The 27872-nt window shown below is 43.5% G+C and overlaps 1 protein-coding gene across 1 annotated transcript in view; it reads right to left on the reverse strand.

Annotated features, from left to right (window-relative positions):
• Window positions 1-27872, reverse strand: part of SCN4A (sodium voltage-gated channel alpha subunit 4) — a 1135018-nt gene that overhangs the window by 614682 nt on the left and 492464 nt on the right. Inside the window, exons 6-7 of the mRNA XM_069238085.1 lie at window positions 27204-27295; window positions 15202-15483 (exon numbers count right to left, since the gene is read on the reverse strand). Of these exons, the coding sequence (XP_069094186.1) occupies window positions 15202-15483; window positions 27204-27295 (374 nt within the window). The remainder of the gene's footprint in view (window positions 1-15201; window positions 15484-27203; window positions 27296-27872) is intronic.

Genomic DNA, 27872 nt, shown 5'->3' on the forward strand with positions numbered 1-27872 from the left:
TGCGTAAGAGCCACTGAGACTAGAGGGAATTTAATGTCAAATTGAGACTTGATTTAATAGGAGGAATTGTAAAATCATGCTCAACACACAGGTATACAAGGTATAGTTTATGAGAGCAGGATAAATAACAGTGTATGTCTATTAAGAATACAGGAGGCGAGCCAACAAATTAATATGTAGAGTCAAGCCATGACAATGCTTTTCATCTAATTCATGCAGTAAACATGTAAAGTATGGCAACCGCTCATCTATAGTCTACAAAGTGTATCTATTTAACATGCATACGTGTTTCACCTTCGTAAATCATATAAAATCACTGCATTGAGAGGCATTTATCGGGGGTGACAGTTTCAAACTTGACCTTAGAAACATATATATTCCCCACTCCCTGCCAGCAATGCAGTTTGTGAGCTAAGATGCAATTAAGTTACAATTAACACTCTATATGTAGCCTAGATTCACATAAGGACAGGGATGGGGTGAGAAAGGAAAGAAGTTTGTACAGTGGCCGCTGCAGTTGTTTTGATGACGTTTTGTTAGATAAAACTCATTAAATATTAAAAAGAAAAAACAACATTATAGTCTAGAATTTCAAAAACAACAAGGGAATGTGTGCCTAGGGTCATACAATTTGGTCACTGAATGGAAACTGGGATTCATGAACAAGTTGCCTACTTTACGCAGCACCTTCTCTGGTAGAGAATCTACCTGGCCATGGATTCCTTACCTTAGAATATTTCACAGGTGTTAGACTGGATCAAAAAGTTTTCAAGCCGGAGATTTTGTGTGTGCTACCTATTTAGGCACCACCTGGGTGCGCTGTTGTCAGTTACTTTTGCTGCTTTCCACACAAGGAGTGCAGAGCCACAATAAGTACTGACAACTGGTGTGAAATACTAAGGCCCTCAGAAGGGTGTCTCTTGCACTGTAATCAGCTTGCAGAGCAGGAAGGATAGAAGAACAGGTAAGGAATTTATGGGCAGAGAGAGTCTCTACCATGTTAGTCTTTACAGAAGATAAGTAACTTGTTCATTTGATGGAGACTTCTAGCAGCAGATTCCTTACCTGAGAATAGATACCCAATGCCTCCCTGGAGGTGGGTCTGCAAAGCCAATTTAACCCAGGTCCCTTCAGGACCAACTGAGCAAAGTGCCCGTAAAGATGGATCTGACTGTCCAGACAGTAGTGCTCAGTAAATGTTGGCAGAGATGCCAACTTTGCTGCCTGACAGATGTCCAAGACTCCACAGGCTAAGACAGGGGCCACAGCATTGGCCCTGGAGGAATGAGCACACAACCCTCAGGTGGTTGCTTCTTGGCCAATGAGCAGTAGATCTTGATGCAGAGAACTATTTATTTTGAGATGGTCCATTTCTGCACTGCCTTCCCTTTGTTGGCTCCTATGTACCCGATGAAGAGTTGATCATTTCCCAGAACTCTTTTGTTCAATCAAGGTAGAACAACAATGTTCTTTTAGGGTCCAGACTGTGAAGTCTCTCTCATCTTTAGAAGGGTGAGGTGGAGAAAATAAGGGTGATGTTCTGGCCTACATGGAAGGGAGTCAAAACCTTTGGAAGGAAGGAGCAACATGTTCAGAGTACCATCTTGTCCGTATAGAAGGTGGTGTTGGGAAGGTGCACCAAGAGTGCTTGAAATTTGCTGACTCTCCTGGCTGATGTAACGGTCTCAGAGAGCGTAGACATTAAGAAATTCAAAGCAAGGTTAAAATCTCACTGGGGCATATGGAATGGCCTGTGAGGAAATGTGCTGTGAGCCTTTGAGAAACTTAGCCACTACAGGTGAACAAAGAAAATTGGTCTGGCAACCACAAAACTGCTGAAATGGCTGATAAATAAATTGGCCAAACGTAGAGCAAACAGAAGAACCTTACAAAGAGTTGTGGAAAGAGGATTGATCTTTCTAAAAGCACACCATGTCACAAATCTATCCTAGCAGCAGGAATTTACAGACTTGCTGGAGGGATGTTTGGTTTCCAGAATAACATCACAGAGAGTGGGTCGAAGTTTGAAAGCTTGTTGCCTCTCAAGCTCAACTCATTATGGTCAAGGGTGCGCAAGTTTGGGTGCAAGACCCTCCCCTGTTGCTGCTACAACCTTCCAAAGATGCTCCCAAAAGGGCTGCCTGATTGGGAGATTGATGCTCATGCTCAACAGCTCGGAAAACCAGACTCTCAGTGCCCAATCCAGAGCCCGCCCAGTCATTCCTGAGAACTCTGAGCAGGTGAATAGGTGGAGAGGTGTACAGAAAGTCAGAGCTCATTGAAGATGAAAGACGTCTTTGAGCAAGAATCTCCTTGGAAATTCCATTGCACAAAACTGGTGACATTACGTTTTCTAGATCTAATCAAAGCTCTCCCCGCTCTTGAAAGAGACCTTACATTACCTCCGGAAGGAGATGCCATTTGTGATCCGCTAGGCATCTTCAGCTGGATTAATCCGCGCTGGGATTCACAGAGCCCACCAGGCATTGACCCACCAGTGACATTCCCTGGCATTACAGCTGTGCCAGAGATGCAGAGCCTCTTGACAAAGGGTCCAAGATCCCACTCACTCGTATGTTGCAGTACCACTAGCCTTCCTTTGATCAATGGAAGAATGGCTTTCAATGACAAGCAAATCGCTCAAATCTCCAACAGTTTGATGTGAGCCTGGACTCCGCAAGAAACCAAAGTCCTCTGATCGCCACTTCTCTCAGGTGGCCACCCATCACATAAGTGACACTTTAGTCATCTAAGTTAGCTCTGACTGGGGAAAGGGAAGGGGCCTGCCACTTATCCATTTGCAGTCCATCGGTTGCCACAGCAGATCCTTAGACGTTCCCTCCTTGGGAGAGTTTGGCTCAGGCCTCGTTAGAGACAATAAGCAGCACTTGTGCAACCGAATCCCAGATCCCATGGGAATATCGGTGCGAAAGGCGTCAGTGTTCACAAGGCTGGTGGAAGAGAACATCCTCTTGCCAAAGCTATTAAGCCTCATCATATCCCTATTCAGTGGAGTGGTAGGGAACGTTCCAAGGTTGATTGGAGAAGTGAAGGCTTGTACCACCAGTCTTTCTGGGATGGGGTGCTGGGCAGTGAAACTGGGGACCCCAGGAAAGGGGTGATGGTGGTGGGCAACCATCCTTTGCACAGTTGCCCCTGTGCAAGGCTTGGACGAGGCCTCTGTAAAGGCTTCATTAAAAGGTTTGGAAAGGGTGACTCCCGGCTGAAGCACTTCTTTCAAGATGTTCACCTTGACTGCCACTGAGAGAACTGAAGGTCCAAGACCTCAGCCATCCTTCACACCACCATAGTGAAAGAAGCTCCCTCCTCCTTAGCCACAGTAGGCAGAGAGACCAAGCCAGCATCTGGTGAGGTGTCTACACGTTGGCCTTCATCAGTTCCTCATGCCAGTTATCAGCAGTCTCCTCTAGGGTATGCTGGTATCCATAAGGGTCCTCAGACCCCTCCCATTCGTCTCCCTCTCCAGGCCTGTCAAAGGCAGAAGGCACTGGCTCCGATCAGGAGGGCAATGTCCCTGTCAGTGCTGGAACAGGTATCAAACAACTCTATCAGAGTTGGGAATGACGAAGCGGATGGCACCACTATGTGGCATCAGCACTGAAGTGGGTGACGATGAAGTTTGTGATTTCAGTGGTAGCTCTGCCCCAGAACGAACACTGGATCCATGAGGGCCAAATGGTGCCAAAGGTGAACCTACCAGTGAGGATCCAGTGGGGGCCCCTCTCAAGCCCATGGGGCCTGAAGGTGCTCTGGAGGGGCCGAGCCACCCAAATGTAAGGTTCATGGCCTCATAAAATACTTTCAGGTGAGCAGGGGTACTCGAATAAAGTCAGTCACCGGATGCGGCTCCATGAATGGTCCTGGGTCCTTCTGCATGACTCAGATCTTGAGTGTCGCAGGATCATCTGACATCAGGTGGCATGGAGCTTGAGGGAATGCTCGGGTGCATGGTGCAGCAGTTCTCCCAGGAGTTGTGGTCACTCTCCAAGTACCACAGAAAACAAGTGTGGGTCTCACAGAGATCTACCAGTGACGGGCACCACATAGTTTGAAACCAGACAGTTTTTTTGGGAACATCCTGTCACACCTGGGCAGAAAATCTCTCAAAAGGGGTTTGACAATAGTTGAGAAAAAGATAGCTAAAAAATGACTAAGGATAGCTCTTCATCAATCAGCGCTATCCCAGTGCGGAAAGTAAAGAACTGATGTCAGCATGCTGGGGTGGGACCTACATAGGTACAGTGCACACCGTTTCTGTTGGGGCCGACATCATTGACGCAGAGCCGAACAACGTCATCTACCGGTGCACAGGGGTACTGCTCGAAAAGACACTTGTTTGTGATGAGATTTCCAGCTTTGATAGTTCCTCCACATTCTTCCTTGCACATGGGGTGTATTTGTTTGGCATCCTTGCCTTAACGATGAATGGCTACTGCATGACAATTCTTGCTCTTTGGCAACCTTTCACTTTTTCAACACCATCTTTGCCTGGCACCTATTGCCATTTAGATTATTGGACTTTCTCTGATTGCCCCCTCTTTTTAATGTACACACATTGCACAACCAAAGGCCCTTGGGAACAGGCAGGTTCTGTTTAGCTACCCGAATGTTGTCTTTATTACAATTATAATTTGAACTTCTGTCTCTCACATACCCTGACCCATCACCACACCATTGTACAGTGTCACATAACATGATAACTTCACTTCAGCGGTCATTACACATTCCATGAACACACTTCCCACATAGGCTCGAAATCAAACCACCACCCATCCACCACACATCCTTCATTATGTATCTTTCTATCCCTGTGGAGTATGTGCTTCAGACCCCACATAGGGATAGAAAGCACTGATATGATACTATACAATATAAGGCAATGCACTTATCCCTCAGATACATCCTTTTATGTGTGTCACTATTTGTAAATAACGTTTATTTTGGACTCTCAAAAGACTAAAGACCACTTGAGTTAATGTTGTTAATTACAAAATAAGACATTTTGCTGATGTTTTAACACAATTAGCTTCACAGGAGGAATATGAAAATGGAGCTAATATGATAAAAATCAAGCATCAGGTGCACAGCTTCAAAGCAATAACATATCAGAAAGTCCAAATAATTCATGGATAATATTTTGCATGAAAGATATTGTTAACTTCAGTATAATGACTAACGTTGAATGCAGTCAATATTTGAGGTGTGAAAGTAAATGCACAGTGAGAGACTCTGAGTTGTGGCTAAACGTGTTGCTTATGTTTGATGTACCAACAACTAAAATGGCATCGTAAACTTCCTCTTCATTTGCCAACTATTTGAAAAACATGTCAAATTAATTTTCGCTATTGATGGTGCCTTCAAAACGGAAAGAGAAGTTAAATTCATACAGGTAGTTTGTTGCACAATTTCATTTAATATGATAATTTCCCTAGGAATGGTGCATGTGCTAAACAAGGTATCAGTTTCCCGAATTTGGCAAAATAGAGTTCCCCAAACACTTCTTGCATTGATATTTTCCTTCCAATACTACTTTCCTTGGTCTATTGAAATGGATCAATAAATTGTAGTAGTGAGCATATAAATCCATGATGAGCAATCAAAATCTTGTTAGACTTTTTAAGCACTGTGAAATAATAAAATGCAGATGGGTCCAGTCTATAATCACTATTAAATTAGGCTGGGGCTCAAATTTGAGGTCTGAGCAATGCTAATGTTGTAGTTGTAGTAGACCTACTACAAACCAATGATATTGGTATGCTGGGTTGGATTTCAGAACTGCTAGTAAAAACTACTTGTAGTTGTACCAGGAGTTGTGGTATTGGAACCACACTTGCAGTGGTGATAGTATTTGTGGCTATTAGAATCAATTTTTGACAGTAGCTGGAGCTGTTTTTTTAATAAGGTGTACCTTACAGCATTTTGCTGCTGGTGGAGCACGACTGACCCTCCTACTTCTGCTCCAGTGCTGTCTTCCATACAAAAGTAACATGTGGCTATATTTAGGCAGTCCTGGCTCACAGGTGTAAAAAGGGGCTGGTGGGGTGGGGTGGGGTGGCGCGCATGGGGGAGAGAAAATATGAATAAAATTAAAAAATAAAACAAATTTACCTTTACGCTGTGCAGTGCTGCACTCCACTCCTCTGCTGGCTGGAGGCAGGCACATACTCCCAGCCTGCCCTGTGGCCAATCCTGACGCTGCTCAAAGCAGCAAGAAGAAAAGATGATGGACGGAATGCAGAGCAAATCAAACATTCACCCCCAGTCACAAAGATCTGGGTTTAATCCATAGTTTTTTTGCTCACCACGCCACCCCAGGTTGGGAAGACCTGGCCTGGCAGTTCGGGCTGGACTGTTCCCATGGGGGACAGGGTCAAGACTGATTTACATATGGCTGGGTCCAAACTGTAATGGCATGGGCAGCAAAAAAAAACAATGGATTTAGGTCCAGATCTCTGAACTGGGGGTGAATGTTTGACATTGTTCAGCATTCCATCCATCACTTACTCTTTTTACATTTGTCGCCCTAAGTGGGAAGGGTATGCCCTGGTGTGGGTCCCGTGCTTCCCATGCCACTGGATTCAAGCTAGCCAGGCTGATGAGGGTTGAAATCCCTGAAACAGGTCCCAGGATGCTTGTTTCCAGACCAGGGAAGACCTGGCCTTGCAGTTCGGGCTGGACTGTTCCCATGGGGAACAGGGTCAAGACTGATTTGCAAATGGCTGGGTCCAAACTGGAATGACATGGGCAGCAAAAAACGATGGATTTAGGCCCAGATCTCTGTACTGGGGGTGAATGTTTGACATTGTTCAGCATTCAGTCCATCACTTATTCTTTTTGCACTGCTCAAAGCAGCATCAACTGTGTTGCTGGGCTGGAGAGAGCCCACTGCGCATGTGCATTTGGTCGGCCCGAGAAGGATGGTCAAACACACATGCACTCTGAGGGGAGTGCTGAGCACTCCCCCTCACACTTGTCACCCCCAGTGGTCCCGCCCCTCTACAAGGAAAGGATAAAAAACACTGTTTGTTATTCATTCCTTTTAAAGGTTTTGCAGCTGCAGCTGCTGGCAGGGTGGGCGACGCTCCTCTGCCCTCATGGAGGAACCACCCCTGTATTTAGGTACAATTATATAACTTATCATAGACTAATTTCCTCAGCAATAATTAATGGGGATTTTTCTGGGAAAAAGGCTATGAGATATTCATTTTCTCTTCACGTTTTTAATAACGCCACTAAATGAAGATAATCTAAAGTATTAGTAAATCAATAAAGTACCTAAGTGACAGTTACTTTTCCATTACACTTACCAGGTTCATCTGCTCCTTCTGCATCTGCTCAATCTTCAATGATTTCAATGTTTATTATGAACCGGACTGGTTCCTCCCAAGGTGTTAATTTGAGTTCAGGTGGTGGTCCTTCTCAGGTTGTGAGGCTCTCCTCTTTTCTTTGTAAACACTTTTGCCAGACAGTGTAACTCAGATTCACTGAATACATATTGTCAATCTTTCTGAAACCATAATATGGATTACAGAATGTTGCAGTGATGGATGGCTGATAAATTTGGATTGAAATGTCTCAAAATAGCTGAGACAAATGCAAAAGTAGCCCAAAAAGCAAGATGATCTTTTTGTTTTGTCAATTTTACACAACATATTTTCTGCAAGTTGATGTAATTTTTGACCCACAGTGTCTATCAGTGCATGTACAGTCTTCATGCAATTTTAGCAGCTGTTAAATCAGGTGCGGTAAAAATCACACATGGCAAAATCGGTACCACAGGAATACTCGTAACCTAGTGACTTTTTCAAGCTCTCTGGATGATTTTACTGGACAGTTACAGTAAAATCAGGTACGATTTTACTGCACCTGCATTGCCACACAACACGTAATCAGGGGCTATGAACAACTGAATTTAGAGAGTTGAATGAGAAATGCTTTTGCCTAAATTCATAGTCCTTCCTAAATCTTTGCAATTGCCTGCAGTTATCGAGAATAGCTGGAAAACTGGCAAAAAACATAGGGTGAATGGATACATTTTTCGCTGCCAGGATCATAAGAATGAGCCTTCTATTCAACTTTATTATCCTTGTGGACACCTTGACCTGCTGGCTGCAGGTGCCTGCAAAGTGCATCCCATTAATTTCACAGAGAGATGAGGAATATCTTTGATCACTTTGTGCACTTGCTTAGTTTCTGTGGGAGGAGAGTGATGAGTCTTCAAGGGCTCTTTTCAAGTGAGGAAGCTCCCCATCTTGTTTAATTGTTTTAATTGTCCCAGAGGTCTTTGTGAGGTTCGGCCAGTCTAAAATCTAATGTTGCAATGACATTATAAACGTTAAGTATAACAACTGTTACAGGATAGGAGGAATGTCTCCCACCAATGGCATACAATGAATTTTCAATAAAAGGTTCCACTCAACCACCTTTTGATCAAATACATGGTAACTTTTTAATGAACTTTTGTAGTTGATATAGAGGTGTTAAAAGTCAGGCATTTAAAGTGAATAATCAGCCTTACTATTACCTTTGAAAACACAGGTGTTACCTGTGCTGCTCCATGTGCTCCCACTCATATTGAATCATTTTGCTCCTTTGCCACATTTGCATTAGAGCAATGTTCAGAATAGGAAATATCAATTGAACCTTCCTGGGCAATACATGGGACATTTTTATGCAGGTGAACAGCAGTGTTAAAACTGACATTTAAAGAGCCTTACTTTCACTTTTACAACACAGGCCTGAATTGTGCTGCTAAACATGTGTAAGCCCCTGTTGCAGTGTTTGCTCTAAAAGTAAAGTGAGTAAATGTCTCAGAAGGATGACATTTAGAACGTTTCTTCTGTGCATCTTGTACTGCCTCTGCACACATTCCAACTGAAAGAGTACAATTCAGCTTTGCCGTTGGTGTCACTAAAGTCAGCAGACTGGCAAGTTTAAGCTCATAAAGGTAACAGACATGGTCTCTCCTAACTTTGTGCCTCTGCTTCCTAGGTTGTTGATGTGTGCAGGATTCTGTTTTTACTGTTTTTGATACTCTGGGCGCTTTACCACTGCTAACCAGTGCAGAGGTGCAAGTGTTCCTATGTAAAATGTATGTGTAATTGGCTTGTCCATGATAGGCATATTTGATTTACTAGTAAGTCCCTAGTAAAGTGCACTAGAGGTGCCCAGGGCCTGTAAAGCAAATGCTAGTAGCCCTGTAAACCTGGCTCACATCTGCTACGTCAGTGTCTGTGTTTGCAGTTTTAAACTGCCAATTCGACCTGGCAAGGGTACCCACTTGCCAGGCCTAAACATTCCCTTTTTAAATCTGTAAGGCACCCCCGAAGGTAGGCCCTAGGTAGGCCCATGGGCAGGGTGCAGTTTATGTGAAAGGTGGGACATGTACAGCTGTGTGTTACATGTCCTAACAGTGAAATACTGCTAAATTCCGTCTTCACTGTTGCAAGGCCTAACTCTCTCATAGGTTAACATGGGGGCTGCCTTTAAATAACTTAGTGCAGATTCGCTTTGAAAGCAGATGGAAAAATTTAGTTTAGGGTCTCCGAAATCAATTTAAAAGTACATCTTTTAGTGAAGTTGTTTTTTGGATTGTTAGGTTGAAAATCCCACTTTTAGAAAGTAGGCATTTTCTTGCTTAAATGATTCTGTGACTCAGCCCGTTTGTGGATTCCCTGTCAGAGTCAGTTTGACAGTTGGGATATTTGCACCTCTCCTCTAGACAGTGAAACAAAGGGAGCTAGGGGATAGCCTGCATATCCGGATGATCCACCTGTGCTAGGAGGGGAGAGAGGAGTGGTCACTCACACCTGAAAGGGCTGTGCCTGTCTTCATACAATGCAGTCTCCAACCCCCTGGTGTGTGTCTGGGGCCTGGCCTTGGCAAGGCAGGATCCTGTAAACAACAGAGACTTTTCTTTGAAGCTTGCCTACTTCAAAGGCAGAAAGGGGTATAAGTATTGGACCCAAAACCCCTGAAAATTGGATCACTTCTAGATTCAAGAGGAACCGCTGCCAAGGAGAAGAGCTGAGGAGAAGTGCTGCACCTGCCTGTGACTGTGCTTTGTTGGACTATCCTGCAGTTGCTGCTTCTGCCTGTGAAAGGGGACAAAAACTGGACTTAGTTGTCCATACCTGCTTGTGAAGAATCTCCAACAGCTTGAGTTGAGCTTGCCTCCTGTTTTGAAGTCTCAGGGCCATCAAAGACTTCCTCTAACATCTGGACTCTCTGCTGAGATTCCTGCTCTGCTAGGTGTCCTATCCAGTCCCTGTGCCCTTGAAAGGTGAAGTTGACAGACAAGAGCTCAAAATCCACGCACAGATCGGCGTGAGGGGAAATTTACGATGCACCATCTGCAACACCGCTCATAAACAACACACCACCAGCTTCGCGGCTAAAATTGATGCTCCAACTGCATCGTGGCTGGGAGATTGAAGCAGCATGGTTGGAGAAATGACGTGCAACACCCGCTTGCGGCTGCTGATAACGCCGCAAACCCCACACAGCATGGTTTTCTAACACCGTGCGACAGGATTTTCCATGCATCGTCCCTGGGTGTCAAAGTCAACCCGACCCTGTGTGGATCCGAGGTGCCCCGTCTGGAAATTGACGCATCGTTCTCTTGCGAGGGAGAAGAAATTACGCATCACCGACCCAACCGGAGAAGAAAACGACAAACGGCCTCCATTGCGAGGAAGGGGTCAACGCATCGCTGCTTTTTCCAATGCACGCTTGCCTGTGAAGCTTTATTTTTTACGCTAACCAGGTACTTTTGTGTAACAACAGTATTCTCACTGTTTTCTAAGGATTAAGACTCAATCTTTTGAAAATTAATAACGATTTGTGTATACTGGATTTTTGTCGTTTTGGTCTTGTTTAATCTAGATAAATATTACCTACTTTTCTAAACTGCTGTGGTGTCCATTTTGTAGTGTTTTCACTGTATTACTGTGAGTGTTGGTACAAATACTTTACACATTGCTTCTGAAGTTAAGCCTGCCTGCTCCTGCCAAGCTACCAAGTGGGTGAGTGGGGGTTAACTGAAGGTGATTCTCCTTTACCCTAACTAGAGTGAGGGTCCTTGCTTGGACAGGGGATAACCTGACTGCCAACCAAAGACCCTATTTCTAACATTAGAAAGATGCACTGACACACATTTCCAATGTGCAATATGCTTGTATTTCACAGTTCAACATAGGTGCCTTTTTCAATTAAATCACGTAAAAAAAGTTACTCTCAACTAATAACTCATGTTGAAATTAATTTGAATTTCTTCTGTTTAGCGAAAGATAATGACTTTGAAAATATGTGCAAGTAAGAAAATGCAGTTCTGTGTTATACCTAATGTGATGCAATAACAATTTTTACTTACACTGATGACATATTATTAATGATGAATTTATAAGTTTGCATGTTATATGTGTTTTACTAATAAGTATTTTTCAAATGCATTTTATATTTTATTGTGTTAGCATAACTGACGCCTACAGAGCTAGTATTTGGCAGTCATGTAAAAGTGTTGAATTATTTTTTCATAACATGAAGTCTTCTTTCAGAATTCTTCACTATGAGAAGCAGAGTCCCATTTGTAAAAAAAAATTATTGTTTAACTTTAGAAGAACTGTACCCATTTGGCCCTGAGAGTCTTGTAGTACAGAAACCTGGACTGAAATCGTATACAATAGTTTCAATCTATTTGTAGTCATATGGAAAGGAGATGTTCCTATGACAGACTTGGGAAAATGTTGAACTGGTGCAATCTAAAGTCTTATGATCGATTTTATTTGGATGATGCTCCTTTACCAAAACATGAACTGACACTACTGTCAAATCAGAATGTTTCTTGTGGATTAATATAGAGTTGGATTTTTGAGCGTTGCTCAGAGCAGTCCTGTCTTGGTCAGAGACAGACGTATACAGATGCTTGCAAATGACTTTCTGACCAGACGCTTTGCTGATGAGGATTCCCTGAATGTTGTATTCCTTGGAGAGGTATCTTCATCTCTGACATTTGCCCTTGCCCCCTCGAAATGCCCTTTGAGATTAAGAACACCAATATGTTGATGTTTATTTAATTTTTATTTTTTAGTTAGTGTCCTGTAGCCCACATTATTCTCTTCCAAATTATTTTTCTTCCTTTTTGTATTTTGCCAGCATGTGTTTCTCCCCACAAACATATTCCCCTCATTTGGTTAGCTGTAGGCTTGAGCTATGCCCAACCAAAGATTATTGACTTAATTGAATTTGATTTGACTAAATGATTGTACAATCTGAGCATCGTTTGATTTGTGTGACTCAGATATTTCTATTGACATTCTGTACTATTCATTATGAATGTCTAGTTTTACTGATGTTAGTACGTCTGAATTTATTTCATCACCCTGGGCAACCCTTGGTGAATATGTGTCTCTATAATATAGTTTTGTGCATTGTTCACTTGACTTTGAGCTTGTATTTGTAATAAACCTTTGATCTATATTCTGATTGGAGTTTTCGTTCCTTGGCCACATTGGTCATGGTGTCTAAATTATTGGGGTGGTGTTGAAGTAATTGTTGATAGTTCACCACACATCTTTCATGGTCAAAAGGTCAGTTGACCTTGTTGTGCATTTGATTCCTGCAAAGGGTGAAAAATGCATTTGCACATCTAACTTTCAAAAAGATCAATTATGCTAATGCAATTGCAAAAACTGTTTTCACTCTTAGGAGATGATGTACACATGGGTGGGGTCTGACAGCAGGCCCTGCTACCCAGAGGTCAAAATAGGAGTTACCCTTAGCCAAAAAAACAAAAAATGCAGGGAAAACATAGTAGAAATAAGTATTTCCTACATATTACAGCATTGCGAATAACAAATTAGCATTGGCAATGGCAATAACAAACTAGCATTGACAAAGCCAATAGACCTCGCCTATGGGCAAGGTACTGGCTTTGGCAATCAGGTTGAAGTTTTTTAATGGGGGTCTCGTAGGGAGGGTAATGTGGTGCGAGTAAGTTGAGTAACAGGGGGTTCAGTGGATAACGGGATGAATAAAGAAAAGGGCTATGAAGCAGCCAGCACTGGCAGCTTCATCAAACTTCTTTACCCCTTCCCTCAGTCGAATGATCAGAGACAGAAGGTAGGGAGGGAGAGAAGAAACATGGAGTGTTGGGGAAAAGGAAACAGGAACAGGATGGCTGGTGGGTGGGACAGGAGTAACTCCGAAGTACTAATGGAAATACCCCTAGTCACATTGCAGATCAAAGATTTGAGATCAATAATTTTGCAATATGTATTACTACATGGAAGATGGACCCATTTTGTGTTAATGCAGTGCTTTTATAGCCAACGGTAGAGTAATTCATCACAGGGGAGGGGGACTCTGACAAGACACAAAGGCCTCATCAGCTCTTAAGTAACCGGAGAGCCAAGGATATGGCATAACCAAGTCAGCATGTTGTTTATGTTCAAAAGGTCATCATGCGGTATTTATACAATAATAACAATCCCACGCCCAAAAGCACTGTATTTGCCACGCACATTAAATAAGGTGGTACCAGACAATGAATACGTTATATGGTATTATCCACCTCAGACGGACAACAATTTACATCACATTTATTAACACAAAAAGGTAAGAAATTTCTACATGATGTTGACTGTGGACGGATTTTGCGGTTAAATGCCCACGCCATGTAATTCTCACAGTCCTCTCCAGATGCACTTTGCTCTAGTATAAAATGTTGCGCTTAGCTCTGGCGGTGCAAGAGGTTCCTACTGCTGCTATTTTTTTACATAGAGAACAGACAGACTGCAATTCAAAGAAACTATTACCACTCCTCGAATAATGGGCCATTACTCCATTAGATAAATCAAGCGGAGCGAAGCAGAGCTATTTGATGACAAGTCACTCTAGACCCTCCATTTTTGGAGGATCACTCCAGAGGCAGAGAGGCGGTCTCTCTAAAAAAAAAAAAAAAAAAAAAAAAACACTACCATACTACGCAGGAAAACAAGAATGGAGCAGAGATATCTGAAGGATTTGAAGGCCCAGGGCCCAATGTATTTTTTGGGGCCCCATTTTTGAACAACTGTGATTTTATGATACAATTTTAGCTCTTTCATGACTTCTTTGGCCAAGTTTGACACTGCACAGATGCACTCATCCAAATTCTAAATATCTTTACATCTAATATTCAGGGATATTGATGTGCGTTTCCAATATTGTAACACAAGCATGCAGATAAAGCACCATGAAACTACACAGAGGTGAAACATTTCCAATCAGAGAGTTGAGATGGGGGTCTATAGGTTAATAAGAGCTGACTGCATAATAAAAATAAGAATGGTGGATAAACTGGTAATTTACTTTTAATATAATCTACATCAAGAGGAGAGGCTGTGGCCTAATACCAAACCTGCCGACCTCAGAACTGGGTAACCAGACTCTAGTTTTGGCGTTGGCTCAGCATCTTGTGATTCTGAGAAAATAACTTAATCTCCACATGCCTAAACAAAAGGAAAATAATGAAGGCTATGTGTAAAGTAAATAAATAGTATAACTAAACTCATGTAAATTGCTCCGCTATATACAACTGTAAAAAAATAAAGATTTGGATAGGTGTAGAAGGAAAGAAGCTACACAGGAGAAACAAGCAAGAGCAGGTGCGATGACGCAGACTGGATGGACAAAAAAGTACCTCAATCACAGCATGAGGGGTTGGACAGACACAAATTAAGAGGATTCAATCTGTTCTTGGATCATGCAAACAGGAAGTGACACTTGACCTCCACTAGTCAACTAGTAGTCGGTAAAGAGTGGCACTCAAGGCACTGAATGGTAAGCAATCGGTGGTCTCGAAGACCTTTTTTGTAAACAATAAATCTGTGCATTTTTGCACCACTTGTTTACAAGCTGGGGCGTTATTAGTTTTTTTAGCTGGTAAATAAAGAAGCCAAAGTGGATGACGGAAAAAGTGAGTAGGAGAGTGATTGATTAAAGACATTTACATACACAACTTTCCATCTCAAGGGAACATATCTAATCCTGTGTACAAGAGGGTCCACCCAAATGGCAGTCTACATCAACAACCACTAACCTTGTACAAGAGCATCCTCCCAATTTACAATTGCAACAAAGAAGCATTTAAAATGAAGTCATGCTAAGCAAAAGAATTCTATTGCATAAGGCATCGGTTACCTGTATTGTGAATGTACTCGCCCCAATCAAAAGTACTATTACTCATCTCCATTGTATTGTTCACTGTTGTGTTGAAAGATGTGCCATTGTCAAATCCAAGCATGTAATCGTCTACAATCGTATCATTGGGGGGAGGCCACCGCACACATTTTTGCTTGAGATTACCCATGAAGAGCTGAAGTCCAATAAGTGCAAAGACAGCAAGGCAGAACACAGTGAGAATCATGACATCAGCAAGTTTCTTCACTGACTGTATCAATGCCCCAACAATTGTCTTCAGGCCTGGAGGAAGGAAATAAAGTATTTTCTTAATTGTGGTCTGATGCAAGCAACTCACATAGCCGTGCACACCCTTAAGCACTCTTCAAATATTTTGTGAATGTCTCTGTTGTGATCTTAAGCACCAAAATCAAATTTACAAGTCAAATAATGATGTATCTAAGGAGTGCATGCAGAGCCTTGAAACTTTGCATTCATGGTGTAGTGTCCTTTTGGTTAGCATGCAATCTGTAGCACACACATTTTCTGTTATTCACTAAGATGCTTCACATACTGAACAATATAATACAAATACTTAAAAGCGTTGTGTTAAAGAGGGTTAAACGGATCTTGAATTAAAGGATAACTGACTGTCTACCCTGCTAAAAAATACACATTTGGTATTACTTTCTGAAATAACCAAAGCCAAATCAAACATATATATCTACCCACACCACACCCATCGTCCAATGAAGCCTGTCTACATATTGTCTGTTGTATCCTGCGTCACCCCACTCAGATAACTCGGTGTGCAGCTATGTGTGTACAAAGCTTCAGAACTGTTTGTAAGGCATAATTTTGTGTGGCTACCCAACATATGTAAATACATAGATTTCTGCATATTTTTTGTAAATGAAAGTCTCTCTTGCAGTGAAAAGTATCATTAATGAAACACCTGGAAAATAAAGTTGAATGATATCACATAGGGGTTTCAGAAAATTAAAATGATAATGAAAAATGTCCTAGCTATCGTAATAGAAAATTTCAATTCCATTATGGACTCTGAGGCAAGGATTATGCTTTTAGGTCTTTAAATTTGAACAGCAGCCATAGGCAAACATTTACAAGAAAAAAATACCATCCCCAGAAGTCCAGGGGAGGTTAGAAAGCAATCGTTAACCAGTTAGAACCAAGAGTCCATAATAAAGTACATCAACTCTGTCTGTACTGTCTCTTTTCGTGATGAAGAATCCTAGCAGGAATACAAAAGCAAATCAGAAACCCATAATCCCAAAGGGTTGTAATATCATTAGCAATGAACAGGTGAGACAGCATAACATTAAGCAGAAATGAAGCAAAGCAAGCAAGCAATTACATTTTACAATTTACTTACTGATTACGGGAAGGGATGTAATCCGACAATGTCTTCTTGACAAGTGGGATAATCTTATACTCCAAGTCCTTAATAGAATTGAAACTATCCGTTATGATAGCTAGAAATCTTTTCATTCTATGTCAGGACAGGAGGCAAGGATTTGCTAGTTCAAAGCTTATCCACCACCAATTGAGCTACATCCACAACCGGCTTAAAGTAAAAACATTTCAATGTGGAGTCAGAATACCAGTCTGCTGCATTTATAATATCAAGCTTTAGACACCATCGTCCCTCTGATGCAATGTGCCCCATGTAAGCTACATTGATACTTGCCTCACTCATGACTCATCTGACCCAATAGGCAATTGTAAGAGAGTACAGCACCTCATGAGGTTTTCATAAGGCAATCAAAGTTTCTCCCTCCCTTGGTGGACGGAATCCCTCTGTCATTTCCTTATATGCCTTCACACATTGAACCACACACAATCTAGGGGATTCCACAAAAGCAGGGTAAGAGATAATTCTTGAGTTAAATTTGGTTCACTTGCCGATATTAAACAAAACCCCATGATGTGAGAAAGCTCTAACTGTAATGTCAAGGGCTCTAACATCCAAGACCCTATGGCAAGAGTTATTTTCTGGATAAAAATTAATTGGGCCGCCAAGATGAAAAAGATTCAAAACCTGGTTGACAACCCAAAACCTAGAGTATCTAAGCTCTGGAGGAAATGACAACCAAATGCCTTGTTACAGCTTTCGCACAGAAAGGTGCTCTCCCACCAGAGCTCCCTCCACTGACACATGTCCTGCTCAAGTAGCAGAATGAAAGGTGTTGATAATATGATAAGCCAAGCCTTTCTCCGAGTGATTTAACAAAAAACTGATGATATGGATTCATTTCCACAGGATCCCGACCCTGTTGAAGGCACCAAGCAAACCACCTGAACCAAGCAGATTTGTTTCCCTTGATGGTACTGTCTGCCCGGGCCTTAGACCGGAGGATCTCAGCTTGTCTCAAAAGTCCTTGGATTTTCTACCTGTGCCGGTAATCTGCCATGCCAGAAGGTGGAGGGAACATTCAATTATCAAGCCTGTGGGGAAGATGGTTGAGATCCAAGAGGAGAGACTGAAAGTGGGGGAGTAAGATTGAAGAATCCCAAGAAACTTCCATCAGAGCTGAGAACCAAACTTGATATCTCCAATAAGGGGTCATCAACTCTAGCTCTGCTGTTGTCTGCAGACCTGAGCTGCTGTCCCTGCTCGTAATGCATATCCCTGCTCCTGATGTCAGTCCTGGAGGAATCCACTTGCCACCGCCGCTAGCAGATCCTCCAACTGAAGAATCTGGGAAACTGAAGAGATCTGGATGAAGGGTCCCCATATGTTTGCAAGCCTTGAGAAGACTTCCGGGTCCAGTTTCCAAGACTGGAGTCGTTAAAATGGTGAGATGGCCAATCCGCCACCTGATTCAACTGACCCAGAAGATACTCAGCTATGACTGAAACTTGATAGTCCAGGCAGAACTGCCAAAATTCCATTGCTAGAGCCAACAAGATCTTGGTCCCCACAAATGGTTGATGTACTTCACAGCAGAGATGTCTCCCATCTTGAGAAGAATACACAATTGAATGCTGTCCCTGGTACAACAACACACTGCAAATGAACCAGTCTGGAGTCCCAGGCAGTTGATATGTAATATTTGTACTTCTTGAGACCAGCTTCTGCCTGTGGAAAGTTCACCACACTAAGCGCCTCAACCCAATTTGCTGGCATGGACTCTATGATCAGATCGGGCTGTGAGTCAGAGATCGCACAGCTGTTGTAAGCCTCCATGTGTGCAGTCCACCAATGGATTTCCTCCTGAAATTCCTCTGTCACGGACACCGACTGAGAATATGTGAGGCCTGGCACAGATGGTGAACCTTGAGGCTTTACAATGCCTGATAATGTAGGGGTCCTTGGGAAATAGCTTGAATTGATGAAGATAGAAGATCCATAGATCTCACAATCTGGTGCAAGGATGTGAATGGTCTGAAAAGAGTCTGTCCCAACTAGTGACAAATCTTTGCCATCTTTAGCGATGGAAGATGCAAGGATGCTGTCACAGAATCTATGATTAAACCAAGGATCTCCATTGTTTGTGACAGTTGCTATAGAGGTTTGGTCTCATTGACCACCAAGCCTAAGCCTTCAAGGAGTGTGACCGCTGTCTGTAACTGCAGAAATAAAATTTGCAGGCACAGATTCACATTGAGGATGTTGTCCAGGTAAATGATAAATCTTATTTCCTGTGCCCATAAATGTTCCACTACTGGTCTCAGGAGCTTCGTAAAGCACCATGGTGCTGAAGGGTGGCTGAAAGGAAGGGTCACAAGTTTTAATGTCAGTTGATTCCGCCAAAATTCAATGACTCGCCGGTGGGGTGGTAAAACTGGGACCGTCAGGTAGGCGTCCTTCAGATCCAGCCACACCATCCAATCGAATGGTTGGAGAATGTCTCTGAGAAGATGGATATCGCCAATCTTGAAATGATGGTACATCAACCATTCGTTGAAATCTCTGAGGCTGATGACCAGGTGCTCTCCTCTGTCACGCTTGTCCACCAAGAATAGGTTGCTGAGAAAGAAGCCAGGATGTGCTAAAGTATGGTGTATGGCACTTTATCAAGGAGTGCCTTAACCTCTGCATCTATGAAGGCAACATTGGAACTTGAAAACTGGATTGGCCGTGGGGAAAAAACCTGTTGAGGGGAGCCGAAGAACTCTATCTGGAACACCTGTACTGTCTTAAGAACACAGGCACCTGCTGTGATTGAAGCCCAGTTGGGTAGAAAACGGCACCAAGCACCCTCCCAACTTTAGTCGGGAAAAAGGGAGAGCACACAACGTTATTGGGAGAGCCTGAGCTCTGGCCTCTGGAACTGCCCCTGCCACAGAAACTCCAGACTCGGGTAGGGTAGAAGCTGGCCAATCTTGTCTGGTCTTGGGAATGACCATGTCTGGAGCACTGTCCCCTGGAGAAGTACTGTATTGGAGCATGGCCAGTCGAGCAAATCCTGCAATGACCGGCTCCTTGGAAAACCCATGGATAGAAAATTTGCTTAATAGAGGACTGGGCTGTATCCAAAGAGGAAAAGTTGGAAACTAATTTCACCAGCTCCATGATAAAAGGGTCCACAAACAAATTTTCCTGGGGTAACGTCCACGTTTTTGAAGAGGCCAAGTCCCCTAACTTTGGGTCTACCTTAATTTGAAGCAAATGACTGCACTCAAAAGAGAGAGCACAACTGGCACTGCCCAAATAACTCTCTGTGCCAAACCAGACAAAATCTCAATGCAGGATTTAGGGAGGGGCCCAGCAATATCCAAAAGTTTATCTTGACAAGAACTTCAAGATCAGTCAACCCCCTTCTTGGGGTCCTTCACAAATTACGCTAAAAAAGTGGCCATCTTTGCATCAAGGTCTGGTGTAAAAGCAACATTACTGTCAAAGACGGTTGAGGGCATTTTGTGTGCATGCAGATGTGAGCCTACTTCTCCAGAGGTTTACACAGGTAGACAGACATATTTGGGAACCTTAGATACTGAGGTCCACTCTGCAGACTGCGGATGTGCAATGTCGTTCAGGTGCAACATTTTGGAATAAGCCTCGAGAGCCTGGAGGGGCTGTGGAGTCATTGGGAGGTGGGGGGTGTGCCAAGGAAGAGAAGGGCCTGGTTTGGCATCCATGTCCCCATGGGAATCCTTGCCATCTCCAATGTGCAGGGATGCCATGGGTTACAGTCCAAAAGGTCATTCGGTGGATCAGGAGAATCCCTTAAAGACTGAATATGGGCTAGGAATGCACGCTTGAGCTTAGCAAAAACATCTTGCTCCAACACTGAGAATTTATGCTTAGGGTATGCGGGAGCCAGGTCAGGGACCGGTTGGGGGGGGTGATCTGACCAGTTCCTCAAAACCGCGCCTGTATGGGTGCTGTTCCACTAGGGCCAGAGCCTCCGCCACTGCTCTTTGAATAGAAGTGTCCACTGCTTACAGAATTAATTCTCATATTGGAGGGAGGACATAGCCTCCTACTCTATATGAACATTCTCCGTAGACTGCATTACCTTAAAAAAGGCTGATTTGGTGAGAGAGTCCGTCAGTATAGCACTGGGGATCCAGTAATTAACGGGTGGCCAGCAGTCAGCGGCCGCCAACAGAGGTTCTAAACCCCAGGGACACTACTTCCCACACGGTACAAGGTGTAAGCCTGGGATAGTGTCCATGATATGGTAAGAGTGCTGGGATTATGCTGCCTATTGGCAGAAGTATACTGACGCATAAAGGTAGTATAATGGATGGAGGAAATCTCACCAGCTATATTGCTTGTCCCTATGCACTCAGTCCAACTTGCAGATATTTTACCCGATACAGACCACGGTTGGGCGTCCTGTGAGGCACTGATTCAAATGTCACAGGCACTGTGAAAAATGCTGATACAGACTCCTTGTGCCAGGAGCATAGGTCTGCAGGCTGCAGGCACGCAAGCGCACAGGGCAAGGCTCCCATGGTGCATGTCTCACTGTGTGAGTGAGAGGATCACGCGCGTCGCAGGAGAGCGGAGCAGTTGGGGTGCGGGACAATAGCACCACCTGGGAGGGCCAGTCCGCTGCTCCTGATGTTGTTTTGGATCGCCTAAGGAGCTTGTTGAGACACTCCTGCGGTGCAATCAAGTAGAAGCAACCCTAAGGAGCAAATCAGTTAAGGAAATTATCCTTCATTAGGGATCCACAATACAATATTCATCCCCAAATGGAGAGAAGTGAAACAGCATTTATGTGAGTCTGCTGAGCAGTGAAAAAAAGAGGCAGCATAGACAGAGTTGATGGACTTTATTATGGACTCCTGGTTCTAATTGGTTAATGACTGTTCTCTAACCGCCCTTGGACTTTGGGGGATGCTAGTTTTTTTATTTTACATGTTTGTTTTTGGCTGCTGTTCAAATTTATTGGCAGTGAGTAAAGACCTAAAAGCATAATCCTCGCCTGGGGTCCTGACACAGAATTGCAGACACTTGAAAAAGAAACAATCTGGAATCATGATATTGCAATGTGAAGATTAATCGACTGGGACGACATGGACAATTCAGTCATTTTTTTCCACAAGTAATTGATGCAAAAGCTGCATTCATTAGACTTATCGATGGTGGACAAATTGGGCCTCCTAGCATGTATCAAAATACTATTTGCTTAGAATGTTGTTACTACCTAATTTATGTAGTACTAAATGAGCCTGCAGATTGTCTGGGAGCTACTCTAATTATCCCTGAGGAAAACGCAAAGACAGCCTTTAGAATTTACCTGGGGCTTGCCTTCTAGATATGCGTTGCTTTGACATTAGTATTGCACAGTTTTTTAGGGAGTGCTCTGAGGCTTCACTATGTCTTGTCTATCACAAGGCACTCTACAGAGGAGAAATGTGTGCAGTGGGTGAAGGAGTTTGGGCGTTCCCATCCTACCTCTAGTTTCAAGAGAGTACTAAGACCCATTTATTAAACAAGTGACACAGCGGGTAGTCAGAATGGTTTACTGTACCATAAAAAGTTAAATATAATCACACAGCCGTAAAATAACTGGGAGTTTCACAAGTCTGTCTTACTGTTTAAAACCATCTATGCTTGTTCCAAAATCTCTTCCAAACTGAAATGCGAACAGCTTATTAAAGATCATCCAATGCCAGTCAATTATTGCAGTGGAAAATAGGGTTTAGCTGATGTATGAATCACAAGTGCACCCTGAGATCTGCGCCAAACATCAATTCCCCTTGAACACTGCACCCTGTGCTAGCCATTAGTAGTGGCTCAAGACTTCAAGTAATCATCCATTTCCAAATACACCAAAACACACCTAGTAACAATTGTATCCAATCCCACATAATCAAGGTCAATCTAAAAAGCCCACTACCTCTATCTGACCCCCTACCCCCGTGACACCCTGATGCTCTTCACTCCTTTCTACAAACAGGAACGCCAAAGTTACCAGCAACTGACTCTGTTATCTTCTCCAGAAGGTACATCTCATTTAGGATTTCCTTAGAGTTCATAATTTAGACTGCTCCTGAACCAACATAAGCACAAGTTGAAAGATATTAACACATTTCCAACTCAGGCCCATAGCAGTATCGCCAATTTGCAGCTACCTTTTCCCGCCTTATAAGGAAATGCTAGAATTAGCACCCCTTTGCCAAAATACCCACAAATATATCTGGCATAGTCCCCATTTGGATGTAAACTACCAATTCCGAACCTGTATCTGAAGTATTAGTAATTTCATGAATTTTCTATGACACATGGATGCAGTGCTAATATCGTCATCCCTAGAGACAGTTCTATTCCAGAATAGCAGCAACCCTTTGACCACTGCAAGTAAAACCATTTGCATTTTCTCCATTAGAAACACTCCTAACAGTCTGAATCACATATTCATCACTGGCACACTAATAACTTATAACATACTGTTATGATCAACTTTAACATTTTTACAAAAAACTACCTGCATTATACCCGTTGTCTGAAAAATTCGGTGATTAATGCTTAAACCACACATGCAATAACCCCTCTATGCAATGCCATAACCATGGTTTTACAACTGTAGGAAAGTAGCCTCTTTCTAGCTTGGTTACCCCCACTTTTTGCCTGTTTGTCAGTGTGTTTGACTGTGTCCACTGGGATCTTGCTAACCAGGACCCCAGTGACTGTGCTCTTGCCTCTAAATTTAGTTGCTGGCAACTTCTTATCTCCACAATTGGCATACTGGTCCCCTCTTGTCAGTCCCTAGTATATGGCACATAGGTATCCAGGGCATTGGAGTTCCAGGGGATCCATATGGGCTGCAGCAGTTATTCTGCCACCCATAGTGAGCTCATGCAAAGGGTTGTGCAGGCCTGCCAATACAGCCTGTGTGAAATGGGTGCATGCACCCATTTTCCCGACAGGTCACTACACCAGGTCACTATAAGTCACCCCTACGGTAGGCCCTCTCAGCCCAGATGGCAGGGTGCAGGTACCTCTGTGTAAGGGCACCCCTGCACTAGCAGAAGTGCCATCACAAATTCCAGATACATTATCCTGGACTTTGTGAGTGCGGGGACGCCATTTTATGCGTGTACTGGACATAGGTCACTACCTATGTACAGCTACATAATGGCAACTCTGAACCTGGGCATGTTTGGTATCAAACATTGCAGAATCGTACACCAATACTGTTGCAAGTATTGGAAGTATGATTCCATGCAGTCTGGGAGTCCTTTAGAGGACCCCCAACATTGCTACCATCAGTCTTACAGGTTTTTCCGGGTGGCCCAGCTGCTGCCACCCCTCAGACGGCTTTCTGCCCTCCAGCTGTTTGATCTGATGAAGCCCAGGAAGGCAGAACAAACGATTTCCTTTGGGAGAGGGAGGTAACACCCTCTTTCTTTGGAAACAGGTGTGACTGGCTTAGGACGGGTAGCCTCCCCAAGCCACTGGTTTGCTCTGATGGGTACATTTGGTGGCCTCCGTGCATAAAGCAGTCCACACCAGTTCAGGGACCGCCAGTCCTTGCTCTGGCGCGAAACTGGACACTGGAAAGGGGAGTGATCAATCCCCTGTCCATCACCACCCCAGGGGTGGTGCCCAGAGCTCCTCCAGAGGGTCCCTGGGTTCTGCCATCTTGTTTCCAAGGTTGGCAGGGAACTCTGGAAGCATCTGAGTGGCCAGGCCATGCAGGTGATGTCAGAGCCCCCTCCTGATAACTGCTTACCTGGCTAGGTGACCAATCCCCCTTTCAGGGCTATTTAGGGTCTCTCTCTGGGGTAGGTCCTTAGATCAGCTTGCAAGATTCCAGCAGGAGTCCTCTGCAACCTCTGCTTCAACTTCTGGCCTCTGGAACTGCGAATGGAACCTCCAGGACCCGACAAGCTGCTTCCAAGAAGAAAGGACTCTTCAGCAACATTGTTTCCAGGGCTCCTACCAACTCTGCAACATTTCCTGTGCTGCTCATCCTCAGAAGACTGCAACTCTTCAGCCTGCACAAAAAGAAGAAGGAATATCTCTTGGAGTGAAGGACTCACTCCTTTGTAACCGCAGGCACCTACAACAAACGACGACCAGCTGTGTGGATCCCCTCTCCTGCTTAGCTGCAAGGATCCTGCATCACGGGTCATGATCTGGAGTGGTCCTCTTGGTCCTCTCTCCCAGCTGTCCAACTTTGGTGGAAGTAAGCCTTTGCCTTTCCACGCAGGCGAGTACCCCTATGCACCAGGTCTCTTGCAGCTGCCAAGGCTTGTTTGCATCTCCTCTAAGGGATCTTCAGCTGACGTGTAGCTTTAGCCCCCAGCAACCCATCATGCAAAGCATAGCCTCCTATGTGAGTCTCCTGTGGCGTGGGACCCTCTTTTGTAGTGCTGCATGGGATACTTCTGTGACTCCTATGCCCCATTCCTGTGGGACTCCTGTGGGTGCTGCCTCTGCTCCTTGGACTCTCTGGGATGCTGAGGGACCCCTGCGACTCCCCCTCCTGGGTTGAGTCCTCTTGGGCTTTGTTGTTCCCCAGCAGCACACCTCTTTTCCACTAACCGTAAGCTTGCCTTTGCCAATGCTTGTTGGTGGAATTCCTGCACCAACATTCATCTACAATCTTCTTTCCAGCGCAGGGCTTCAGCTGCAGCCATCAGGAACTCTTCTCCATTTCCAGGGCTGAGGTGCTGACCTATTCTTGATCACCATCAACCAACTCCTGCATCTACAGCTGCAGGAGCTGGGTGGGTAGTAGCTCCTACTCCTCCTGGACTCCACTGTGACTTTTGGACTTGGTCCCTTTCTACACAGGTCTTCTTTCTTCGGTTTTCTTGCATTCTTGTCTGGGTGTCTTCTTTTCCTCCTTTTAGCTGGTTTGGGGAAAATTCAGTGTTTTACTCCTGCATTCCCGGTCACTGGGGGGTACAGTGTTACTTACCTCTGTGGTTTTCTAGTACTCACAGCTAACCTCTACACATTTTACTTACCTAGGTGGGGGTACCTTGGTCGCATTCCATTTTTTTAGTATATGGTTTGTGCTCCCCCTATAGTAACTATTGGTTGTTACTATTTGCAATATTTTCTAACCTTTTCTATGCCTGTTTCTGATTACTACTGTATATATTTAGTGTACTACTTACCTTAATTTTATTTTTGTGCAACTGGGTGTTTTCTTTCATGTGTGTAAGTGCTCTGTGACTACAGTGATATTGTATGATCTTTGCATGTCTCCTAGATAAGCATTGGCTGCTCATCCACGGCTACCTCTAGGGAGCCTGGCTTCTAGAGACTGCCTACACCCCCCCCCATCAGAGGGAATACCTGGACCTGGTATAAGGTGTAAGTACCATAGGTACCCACCACACACCAGGCCAGCTTCCTACAACAACAATGGACTCATGTCACAAACATCAGTATATTTTCAAAAGACAATCTTCTCTAAAAAGATTAATTTAAATGCAAGAAAGCTTAACTTTAATGCATAAATTATTTCTTGACCAAGCATACCAGTCTCCATAAACACAACGCCTTCCATCCCTTTGCTTGAACCTATAACAACATCTAAAATGACATCACTTGCAAGTAAAAAAAGAACTCTCAACACCTGAACTTTGAAGCCTGTATGCCAGCTCCTCGTCAGTATATACCTTATTGATCTTTTGCAAATACAAGGCCCTATACTTTTACTCTAATGCGAAGGCAAGGCATATGTAAATCATGTTTTTAGGTTTCATTGAGAATATGCCTTCCTCCTAAAGAGTCTAGAGGGCTAACTAAATGAATAGCAGAGCCAGCGTGAAATAAAATCAAGCCAACACAGAAGTGGCCTCTTCGGCCTGCCATAATATTACATAAACCACTATCCCTACATCCAGCCCCACCTAACATCTTGGTTCGTCTCATTACATACAACAGGCACAATGCAAACATCACAAAGAATGTACCTGCAAATCAATACTAAGAGAAAACACAATTTTAAGGCTAAAATGACTGAAGAGTGCCCCTGTAGATACAAGCTGAGAAATATCTGTACTGTAACCTTGATCAGCAAGCTGGATCATCCTACAGGAACACCAACAAGACCAGCTCAAAGAACTGAAAATGCTGCAAATCAATGTATTGCTAGGTACATAATACATAAACCCACTGCCCAAGAGTATATAACCTTTGCCGGCCAACAGAGGCATTACGACATAAGACGGCCTCGCTAACATTCCTCTGCAATAAACGGAACCCTTGCACTCTCAACACAATCCTCGACCTGATAGCCTCTGGATATTAACCACTTCTAAAGCTAGTGTTACTGCAAAATACACTGTCATCTGTTACAGCCACTTGAATCACCGCCTTGACCCATCCGCCACAAAACTCACGCTATTCTTTCAGAAAAACTCCAGCCCACACCTACACAGATTTACCCCCAAGCCCAAAGGCGCCACTTTCGATAGAAAATATGTGATAAATAAATGCATGCAATGAAAGCGGGGTAGGGAAGAGTACACTTCTAAAACAATTTCGCAAACCCAAACAGTCACAAAATAGCATTTAAACAAATCTTAACAAAATGAACGAATGCCTGTTGGAGGTGTAATTTAAAGCATGCATACGGTACCTGGAATTACTGTGATTGTTTTAAGTGCACGGAGAACACGAAATGTTCTTAAAGCAGAAACATTTCCCAAATCTACAAATTCTGTGGTATAACTATGAACAGAAAGAGAAATAGGGAGTTGGTGCTGTGAGACATTGAGAAGCTGGGAAACATTATGAGTATTCAGTCAAAAATTATATCTGTACCCTCAATATCAATGGGAACCTTCCAACAATCGGCATGCTGATCAACCAGCGTAGTATTTGACTTACAAGCAATGCATACAGACAACATGCCGAAAGTACCAGCAAGCACAACATTCTCTGCTTTCCAAAATTGAGATACAAGAGCTCACAACAGCAGATTCTGAACTCTTTTTAGGTGTTTATTATACCATAGGCCACAGTAAAAATATGGATACAGCGTGTTCTATTAGGATTGGGCATTGATTATTAAGCAAAGTAAAATGTTTGTTTCTACACTATTTTTCTATCGTGGACATATTCGTAAGAACAATGCAAGTTAAAAAGTACGGCTGTATGAAATTCGAACCTGTGTTTCAAAATGTATCATGGAATTCTGGGAAAATCTTTTTAAATTTCATAAAATTTAAATATGTTTGCAAAGATTCCCTTTTAAGCAACTGTGGAAAAGTGGATTGTTTCACTTCTTTTGCAGCACAGAAACCTG

This window comes from Pleurodeles waltl, chromosome 6 (assembly GCF_031143425.1).
Source record: "Pleurodeles waltl isolate 20211129_DDA chromosome 6, aPleWal1.hap1.20221129, whole genome shotgun sequence".
Lineage (NCBI taxonomy): Eukaryota > Metazoa > Chordata > Amphibia > Caudata > Salamandridae > Pleurodeles > Pleurodeles waltl.